We start from the raw sequence: 10,505 nt of genomic DNA, 5'->3' as shown, positions 1-10,505 counted from the left end.
GGGGTTAAAGTTCGTTTCTTTTTATTTTTTCTTTCATTATAGGTACCCGCTTAGGACTTGGAAGAGCTTCATTTAGAATTATTTCTATAGCCTATTGAATTCTAAACCATTCACTAATCACTCTTTTACGTAGGTACGAAATGAGTTGAACGACCTCTAATTATCTATAATATTGTTTGTCCTTTCGTTTAAATTACCATACGTATTAAAATTTTTTCACTCACAGTAGGCTAAGCTGAATTTCCCACTGACTTTAGGCTGTGTATCTTCGGGTGGTAGAATAAAATAACGTTATTAAAAACGTATATAGGAGAAAAACCATGGTAACCGGCGAAATGGTTCCGACAACAGTATTAGAATTTGGCGCCGCGCAGACAGATTCAGATTCTGGCCGAATTGAAGGTTTCTTTTGATTTCGAGTTAGCTGAAAGTTTCGCCTAAATGACTTAATGATTTCGGTTCAGAGCTTCGTTAATGTTCAACGACGTAAGAACATCATTTTATGTCGCATTATCGGTCGTATGTTGCGTTTATAGTAATTATGGTTACGAAACTAGTACGAAAAGTGAGTCTATTTTTAACCCTATCTAATGCACCATATATTTTGTTATGCACTGAAAAAAAAAAATTCCAAGTGGCTATTTCTCCAAGTGTTTGATCATGATCGATGATGTTTGTGATGGAATTTGTACACAGATTTGATTTTATATCCACCTTGGCTGGTCACATATCGATACGTTAATGAAAATTATCGAGTGGTTTGCACTTGCTACGAAGCTTACCACCAAATAAAATGGACCAGGCTGAACGATGGATTTATTATACCGGAAAATGGAAAAAAGTAGGTCGTGTTTGTTCATATTTTTTAACACAGAGTGACGTAATTTTTATTTATTTTTGGTTGCATTTTATGTCTATATTGTTACAGAATATATACTCAACATATTCAAAAGACTATAGCTCTGGTATTCCCGAATATCACCAAAGACCAAGAAGGAGACTACGAATGCACCGCCTTCGATAAAAATAAAAACATCAAGTACACCAATCAATTTACTTTGAACGTTGAAGGTAAAGTTGATCGAATTCGTGTTCCTAGGCTATGGACTATCATTTTATTCTCGAATTGATCAAAGTGTTTAGTTTGATTAAAAAATGTATATTATCTTGGGTAATCAAATATTGATTTTGTTTCTTTATCACTCTAGAACCTATCGTTTTCGAGGGTCCTACTGTTTACGAAGTAGTTACTGATGAAACTGTCGTGTTAAAATGCGAAGTGAACGAGAAACTTGCACTGAAAAGACATTGGGAATTTAATGGAAATGTTCTGCATCCAGGTTGGTAAATCTGAAGTGTACAATAATATGCTTATAAGGGACTATAGGGTCATTAGTTTGGTTAATTTTTGTGATAAGTTGGGCCTGATATTTTGAGATGGATTTGTGAAACGAGAAGGTAATCAAATTTTCACTGATACGAATGATTTTTCAAGGGGGAGGAGGAAAGAGGGGAAGGGTGACCAAAATTTAGTTTCATTCCGTGTCAATATTTGGGACAGATGTGACAGGAATGAGGTGTGAGGCCTGTTTTATATCGATTATCGAGTAAAGAAAATCAGTTGGTGGTTTGTTTGTACCCAACTTCATTTTAAGGGGTGTAAGAGGGAGGACTTTCATGAAGTTTCAAAATTCTGACAAGATATTTGATATTTTGCTAGTGGGGGGGGGGGGGGGGTTAGGTTGGTCCTTATTTTTGAAGTTGGGATTTTTTCCGCTCCCACCCCCTAAAGTGGTGACCTCGGGTGAGAAAATAATTCCCAATTTTTTATTTTTTCCATTTTCGAAAAATTCGGGCTGCGATGCGCGATGGGCCCCTCAATTTTCAAAAATTTGAAAAAAACCTAATTCGAAGAAAAATTTTTGAAATTTCAAAATTTCGAGTTCCATCATCTCTAGAAGGTCCTTTTTGAGTAAAAAAGCCTCTCATGGCGATTTTAGCCTCCTCCCATGAAAATCAAGCTGACCCCCCCCCCCCAGAATAGCTGAAATTTGTATATTATGTGAGATGTCCTGAAATTGGTTGTTTTTGGTCATTCCTCCTTCCAACCCCACAAAGTGGTGTTCTTTGGTGAGAAAATAATTCCCTATTTTTTATTTTTTCCATTTTCAAAAAATTCGGGTTGCGGTGGGCCCCTCAATTTTCAAAAATTTGAAAAAAAAACCAATTCGAAGAAAAACTTTTAAAATCTCAAAATTTCGAGTTCCATCGTCTCTAAAAGGTCCCTTTTGAGTAGAATAGACTCTCATGACGATTTTAGCCCCCTCCCATGAAAACCAAGCTGACCCCACCAGAAAATCTAGAATACAAATTTCAGCTATTCTGGTGGGGTCAGCTTGGTTTTCATGGGAGGGGGCTAAAATCGTCATGAGAGTCTATTTTACTAAAAAGGGACCTTTTAGAGACGATGGAACTCGAAATTTTGAGATTTTAAAAATTTTTCTTCGAATTGGTTTTTTTCAAATTTTTGAAAATTGAGGAGCCCACCGCAACCCGAATTTTTTGAAAATGGAAAAAATAAAAAATAGGGAATTATTTTCTCACCAAAGGACACAACTTTGTGGGGTTGGAAGGAGGAAAGACCAAAAACAACCAATTTTAGGACATCTCACATGATATACGTACGAATTTCAGCTATTCTGGGGGGGGGGGTCAGCTTGGTTTTCATGGGAAGGGGCTAAAATCGCCATGAGAGGCTTTTTTACTCAAAAAGGACCTTCTAGAGATGATGGAATTCGAAATTTTGAAATTTCAAAAATTTTTCTTTGAATTAGGTTTTTTTCAAATTTTTGTAAATTGAGGGGCCCATCGCAGCCCAAATTTTTCGAAAATGGAAAAAATAAAAAATAGGGAATTATTTTCTCACCCGAGGTCACCACTTTAGGGGGTGGGAGCGGAAAAAATCTCACATTTTTTTTGCCATGTAGTTAAGGACCACCCTAGGGGGGGGGATAGAAGAAATTGAGTGAGGGAGTGACATTACCCCTGAATATGTTTCTGATACGAGATCTAAAATTCTAAAATTAATAAGGTTCAAGTTAAAGAAAAAACCATGTTGATTTTATTTTCTCAACTAATATGCAATTTTTTCAAGTTGACTTATTCAAAAAGGGTCATCACAAGGAAAAATTATTGCCTTACTAAAACACAGTCTGTTTGCTTCTCCGCTGCTCGTCTTGCCATTTTGCTGATCTAATTTTTGGCAATTTACTCATTTTCTTACAAATACGAGTACATTTTTACTCGATATAATACTACGCGTTTGGTTTACTAAAATTTTACAATCTGTGAAATTTGCCAACATTGCGGTTCATTATCTATGTATGTACTATACGAATTATGTACAATAGATCATATTTCACATATCGGAGCTTGAAATTGAAAGATTGATGATTTGGCATAATGTTCGTTAATTTTTAAAGTGTTTTTAGCTCATTCAGTTTTCAAATACCTAGGAGAAAAAGTAACGTAATTTTATTCTGTACACGTTTCAACGTTCTACATGCTCGTGTACAATCCTCCCTCTCCTCTCTACACGTTTTTATTTTTTTTATTTCCTAAAATAGAAATTTCACTTCGATTAAGTCCACAAAATTTTTAATTTGTATGACTGGCGATCTATCTCCTACACTCTACAGCTTATCAAGGAATTACTCAAGGTGTCCGCCTTCGATTTGATCGCGATCGTGATTTTTGAAAAGAGCATGATATGAAACCCTAATTATCAAAATTTCAGCTGCCCAAATTATTAATTTTACGATTTTTGACAAATTTTATTCAAAAATTCGAAATTGACCATTTTTGGTGGTTTTTTAAAATAAAAAATATGTACGAGGTATTTGTGTACTAAACATGATAAAAATTGGTTCCGAAATCAATTATCAAATTTCGAGCTATTTTGAAGCCTCCAGCACGATTTTCGAGTCAATTTTTGAGCTTCTAACAATCGAGTTGTGGCTTATTGTCGGCCTGTTTAACGAGTTTATGCACACTTGAGCTGATCTTCTGGCAAACACTTCGATTTTCACGTTTTTTGGAGAAATTTGAAAATTCCAGAGAAATTGTATTCATACTCCAGAGTGGCTCAAAACGGTAAAGTTTGGTTCGATGAAGTTGATTGTTGTTTCAGGACTACTTTGTCATCGTGTTTACGGAATGAAGATAGGTACCTATTACGTTTTCTGAAAATGAGCATAAACCGCCGAAAAGGATCAGTTTTGATTTTGAATTTTCAAAAATTTGCCAAAAATAAAAAAATCAATTTGGGTGACTGTTTTGATTATGAAGGTCTTACATTATATGCCATCTCCAAAAAATGTCGATTCTGTTTGAATGAGGGTGGGAGAGACACTTTGAGATGGTTTCTATGTTGATTTGTTTTCGATCCAATAATTAAAACTCAATTTCTTAGTTCAATATTTAATTGTGTTGATTTTCTAGCTTCAAACACTTCACACTTTTTCCCCAATTTTTTCAACTTTACACTTTGGGTAATTTTTTGGTCTCGAAACTCTAAAATTCAAGTTATGGAATTTCACAGTGTTCCACTGCATCGAAAATTTCTGAGCATTACCTAATCAAAGTTATTGAGGGTGAAGTTATTTTTTGAGCCTTTCAGAGCAATTTCAAATTTATGTAGAACATTGAAAATTCGATGGGGAGGTTCTAGAATAACTCGCTCATTAGTTTGTTTCATTTGAAAGAAAAAAAAAATTGAAAAGCTAACCCAAACATTTCAAACTTTTAAAAATTCTCTCATAATTCCAATTGGGGGGGGGGGTGTTTTTATTACTGAATTCATGCAGTGCTTATAATTTCGATTACAGTGGGTTTTTCGTGCTGATCAATGTGTGTCAGGTAAAGAGAGACTAAGCGAATCAATTTTGAAAAAATATAACGATAATTATCTTACAAAAATGAAATCCCCCCCTTCCAAAAAATAAAAAATAAAACTTCAAAAGAAACCACGGTCAGAAATCATTCGTTTTTTTCTAATAAATTTTATAAGTATTTTCAATGTTTTTTATGGATCGAGCGCAATATTACAAGGTTAGGTACTGAGGTAATGCCCGATTTATGATTCCGGAAATTTTTTTGAAATTACGTACTTTCATTCCAATAGATTGTAACATCCGTAAAAATATAGTTTTCACAAATGAATAGATAATATTATCTATTTTCCATGTGAGTTATATCCCAAGTACATATTTTGAAAAAAAATGCCATTCCATAACGTTGATGATAATTTTTAAAAAAGTATCTCATTTTTCACCACGGTTAGAAAAAAAATCCCCTAAACGACTCTATCTAGTCTGAGAGCCCGAAATTGTTTGAGAAATTATTGTGGAACACTAAAATGGTGACCCCCCCCTCCCAAGCATTTTTGAAAATCTCTCGATTTCATCCATTTTTTGAATGGGAGTCTCCAATTTTCCAGGGATTTTAAAAGAAGGTGGAGGGTCTTATTTTATAAGCAATTGAACAATTTGCAATTTCTCGCTGAACTGCTTAATTCTGAAAGCTCATACTTTCAGATTAGTTCAACTCATAAGCAAATCTATTTGCGAGATTTTTACGAGAATAGAATCAAAGTTCAATATCAGTAATAAAAATCTAGACGCTGAAAATTGAGTTCTCAACATGAAAGTTCAATTTTTCATTTTGTTCAAAAAAGATCGGGAAAAATGATTAGGTAATTGATTGTTGGAAGAAGAAGGTGCTGAGTTCGAATATATCGGCTTGTTTTTTCAATTCAATCCCTCTGAAAAGCTCCTCCTCCTCATTTTTCATTTCTCCCTCGAAATAAATAATCACCGGAGAAAATTTTGGATTTGAAACGTTATAAATGGATTTTAAAAACGTGTGCCCAAGTCGATCGAAATGGCCATACAAACGGAAATCCGAGTTTGTAAGCGCTGTATATCTCTTTCGATCTAATTTATGACATTACCAAATAACAACTGAGTCCAAAATTTGATCGCAGTTTTTGAGCTTTTTAAAAAAAGTGTTATGTGATCTACCAAAATGGGTAAAAATTTCATCAAAAACTCCGAAAATTTTTAGCAAAACTTTTTTTGAGCATTTTTGAAGAATTTTGTGCTCAAAATTTGGACACAGTTTTTGTGACTTCTGAGAAAGTGTCGTGTGACTTTTTAAAATTGATTGTAATTTTGTCAAAAATTAAACATTTCTCGTCGAAACTTTTTTTGAGCATTTTTGAAGAATTTCGAGTCCAAAATTTTATCACAGTTTTTTGAGATTTATGAAAAAGTGTTCATGACCTATCAAAATATGTTAAAATTTCATCAAAAACTCAAAAAATTTTCATCGTTAGCTCAGAATTTGATCATAGTTTTTGAGAATTTTGAAAAAGTGTCAATGTGATCTATCAAAATGGGTTAATATAATTTCATCAGAAACTCAAACATTTTCATCGAAACTTTTTTCGAGCATTTTTGAAGAATTTCAAGACGTCTAAAATTTTATCACAGTTTTTTGAACTTTATGAAAAAAGTGTTATTTGACCTATGAAAATGTGTTAAAATTTCATCAAAAACTCAAAAAAAATTTATCGAAACTTTTTTTGAGCATTTTTGAAGAATTTTTAGCTCAAAATTTGGTCACAGTTTTTGAGGTTTTTGAGAAAGTGTCATGTGATCTATCAGAATAGGTTAAAATGTCATCAGAAATTCAAAATTTTCCATCAAAACTTTTTTTGGGCATTTTTGAAGAATTTTTAGCTCAAAATTTGGTCACAGTTTTTGAGACTTTTGAAAAAGTGTTATGTGATCTATCAGAATGGGTTGATAAAATTTCGTCATAAAATTAAAAATTCGCACCAAAATTTTTTTGGAGTTTTTTTGAAAGATTTTGATTTTATGGGTTTTGAAAAAAATATAGGGTGATGTGATGTCCTATCTTAATGAGTTGAAATCTTAGCAAAACACCGATGATTTTCTCTAACATTTTTTTGAGCACTCTGAAGGTTTTTAAATCAAAACTCAGATCTATCAAAATAGGTTACAATTTCTATCAAAGTATTTTTTGCACATCTTTGTGAAGAATTTTGAACCTAAAATTGGGTCATGATGTTTGAGATTTCTAAAGGTGTGTCACCTGACTCTTTTAAAACGAGTTAAAATTTTGTCAGAAAATCAAAACATCTTCTCGCGATGTTTTTGAGCAGTTTTAGTGTCATGAAAAAAAATTTCAGACCAAATTTGCTCTCGGAATTTAAAGCCTTTAAAGAGAAAAAATGCCATGCAACCCATCTAAATGGGTTAAAATTTTAACAGAAAATAAAAAATTTCCATTAAAACTTTTTCGAGCACTTTTGAAGAATTATTTTCAGCCTGAAATTTTCATCATGAGCCAAATTTGGGTCAATTTGATCAAGTTTTGACTTCATCGTGCGCTGGAAATGAGCCTAATTTGAAGTATAAATTCGCTAAAAATCAAAAAATGAAATGCACAATATGATGAAACAGAATCAGATCATGATCTCAGTCACTTTCCCACCCCCCCCCCCACCCTTCATTTTTCCCTATACAGATTAATCAACTTATCTACTATTATGGAGTGGAGTATTTCTGAAAGAAAATCTGTCTATAAATCTATACCTGATCCAAAAACACTTTTAAAATTTTTTCACAGAGGATCGTATCCAGTACGAAAGCGAAGGATTACGAATCCCGGAGGTGAAACTAAGCGACGCTGGCAAGTATTACTGCGTAATATCCCACTGGCCATTCCAATCGACTTGTAATCGATTAGAGATAACGTTGATTGTATATTGTAAGTATATTCACCCAAGTGTAAGACATAATGTATTAATGTACCTATTTGAAAAAACATTGCAATTCAATTACATTCTCTTATCGTGTTATCTGCAATTTTACACAGATAAGCCTGTGGCTCGAACTGTTTCAAATGTAACTTATGGATTCGTCGACGAAGTCGTACCAATTCTTTGCGAAGTGAACGCGAACCCAAATCCGTGGTTTATCTGGTATAATAAGCACAAGGAACCTCTGAATCCTAAAAATGATAACGTCAGCATTACTATTCGTAATGATACTAGTACTTTAATGGTAGGTAAACTTCCTATTCCCACAAATGAGGGAAGAATTATTTAATTTTTTCAAAAAATAATATGTCTTTATTTTATCCCATAAAGGTAACCTTGAGCGAATCTTTGATGGAGACTTGGTTCATTTGTGAAGCCTGTAATGAATTAGGATGCACCCCACAGACCATCCAGGTCAAGAAAACCACCAAACTGAGAACCCCTGTACTCGGATTATGGGACATAGACTCAGACTCGGCTGAATTTTACGTATCTACTCAAAGCGAAGCTTCGTTGTACATTTTTCAGTATTTTTTCGACGTCGATGAAGATATGCAATGGGGTACCCCTTTTGAGAAAAATTTTAGCACGAGTAAGCTATTTTTTTCTCTCATTTTCCTCATTCTTTCATTAATGGGTCATTCCACCTCAATTCGACCAAAGTTTTTGAGTCATGTCTTTCGATTTCGCTCAATTTTTTTTTCAGTAAATTAAGAAACCCGCTATCAGTTTGGTCCAGCCCCCTCAGAGGGTGAGTGGGGAGGGGGGCTTCAATTATTTTCACATTGTCTCGAGGTACTCAACTTCAGCAGCGCATGCCTCCAAAGCTATGATACTTTGATCAAAACTGATTTCACAGTTCGAAAGGGCATTTCATTTTGAAGTTTTCAAGCGTTTTGAAATTTTCAAAAGTTGAAAGTTGAACTTTCAAATTGAAAGTTCAAATTTCAAAATGGCGTTGTAAGTGGGAGCTACCAATTAAAATTCTGAAAAAATGTTCATAGATGTACATTTTGATGCTTTTTCAAAATATTTAATTTTCGAGGTAGGATCTTTTAATGAAAGAGAAGCACCCCCTCCCCCCAAATTTGGGCAAAACTTTCAAAGAAAATCTGGGGCGTGTGATATATCGAATTTTATGTTTTTGGTGACGCTGAACACGAGTATGACGTCAGATTTTTGATTGGACCCCATTATATGGAAATCATTACCTATTTGTTGAACTTTTACCTGTTTAGGTGGGTTCTGGGGGCCAGAGTGAGGTCAATTTGAAAAACTAAGGCTATATTCGTGTTCAGCGATATCGAAAACATACTATTTCATGTGTCACACAAATGAAACCATTTTTTTTTTTACTTTTCCCCCCTTTGGGGAGGTGCTGGGGGACGTGGATGGGGTCCAATCTAAAATCTGACGTCATATTCGTGTTCAGCGTCACCAAAAACATACAATTCGATATATCACATGCCCTAGATTTTTTTTGAAAATTTTACCCAAATTTGGAGGAGGGGGTGCTCCCCTCCTCCAAATTTGGGCAAAACTTTCGAAAAAAATCTGGGGCATGTGATATATCGAATTGTATGTTTTTGATGGTGCTGAACACGAATATGACGTCAGATTTTTGATAGGACCCCATCCACGGCCCCCAGCACCTCCCCAAGGAGGGTAAAAGTTCAAAAAAGTGTTTTGTTTGTGCGATACATGAAATAGTATGTTTTTGGTGACGCCGAACACGAATATAGCCTCAGTTTTTCAAATTGACCTCACCCATAGCTTCCAGAACCTCCCCAAATAAGTAAAAGTCCAACAATATGGGGTCCAATCAAAAATCTGACATCATATTCGTGTTCAGCAACACCAAAAACATACAATTCGGTATATCACATGCCCCAGATTTCTTTTGAAAATTTTACCCAAATTTGGAGGAAGGATGACTTTCAAAATTGCATTTTGTTTTTTTTTTTTGGTCGAATTGACATGGAATCCTAATTTGATTTTTCTGGGGGGTGTTGCAGTTCTTCCAAGAGCTAAAATGGACAGTTACATGAGATACGAAGTAGACGAATTACATCCGGATACGAACTACATTTTACGAGTAGCTTCGGCCAACCAGTTCACCAAAAGCGAGTTCTCCGAAGAGAGGAGGTTCAAGACCAGGATTGGGCGAACTGTTCATACAATTTGCAATATTTGTAGTCGATCGAAAAGCTGTTCGTTTGTATTATTGTTACCTTTTATTAATACTGTTTCGTTGAAAAATATATTTTATTGATTTTCGGCTCAATTTGTTCCTAATTATGACTCGTGACGACAACGACCACGTCTACTTACCTTACCTAATCCTAAAAGGTCGAATGAAAATGTTACAAAAAAAAAAAAAAATGCTACTCAATCAATATACGCCTGAGTTTATCTAACGACGTGAAATTTTCCATTCAGTTTATTACATATTTATCCGGTATCGTAATAAAATTCAGGGAGGGGGGATCGTGATACACAAGGATTGCATTAGCATGTTTGTAATAAGGAGTGGGAAAAAAATCATGATATTATATTTTACTATACGACACAATGACACGGTCACAAGTGGAAAAGCATT

The 10,505-nt window shown here is 34.4% G+C and overlaps 1 protein-coding gene across 1 annotated transcript; it reads left to right on the top strand.

Annotated features, from left to right (window-relative positions):
• The first annotated feature begins 345 nt into the window (after nt 1–345).
• Nucleotides 346–10,190, top strand: LOC135849202 (neural cell adhesion molecule 2-like). The gene is made up of 8 exons (XM_065369512.1): nt 346–565; nt 697–841; nt 929–1,071; nt 1,209–1,340; nt 7,714–7,854; nt 7,963–8,150; nt 8,237–8,498; nt 9,922–10,190. The coding sequence occupies exons 1-8, from the start codon at nt 475–477 to the stop codon at nt 10,176–10,178; spliced, it is 1,359 nt and encodes a 452-aa protein (XP_065225584.1). The 5' UTR covers nt 346–474; the 3' UTR covers nt 10,179–10,190.
• Nucleotides 10,191–10,505: the final 315 nt, after the last annotated feature.

This window comes from Planococcus citri, chromosome 5 (assembly GCF_950023065.1).
Source record: "Planococcus citri chromosome 5, ihPlaCitr1.1, whole genome shotgun sequence".
Taxonomy (NCBI): Eukaryota; Metazoa; Arthropoda; class Insecta; order Hemiptera; family Pseudococcidae; genus Planococcus; species Planococcus citri.
The sequence above is the reverse complement of the archived record's forward strand: the minus strand, read 5'-3'. Positions and strand labels throughout refer to the sequence as shown.

Bases quoted from the DNA above. Each gene is read 5' to 3' on its own strand.
- LOC135849202 (XM_065369512.1), top strand. From the start codon at position 475: ATGTTCAACGACGTAAGAACATCATTTTATGTCGCATTATCGGTCGTA. The intron at 1,072-1,208 runs GTAAAGTTGATC...TTATCACTCTAG, and splicing joins ATTTACTTTGAACGTTGAAG to AACCTATCGTTTTCGAGGGT. The intron at 7,855-7,962 runs GTAAGTATATTC...AATTTTACACAG, and splicing joins GATAACGTTGATTGTATATT to ATAAGCCTGTGGCTCGAACT.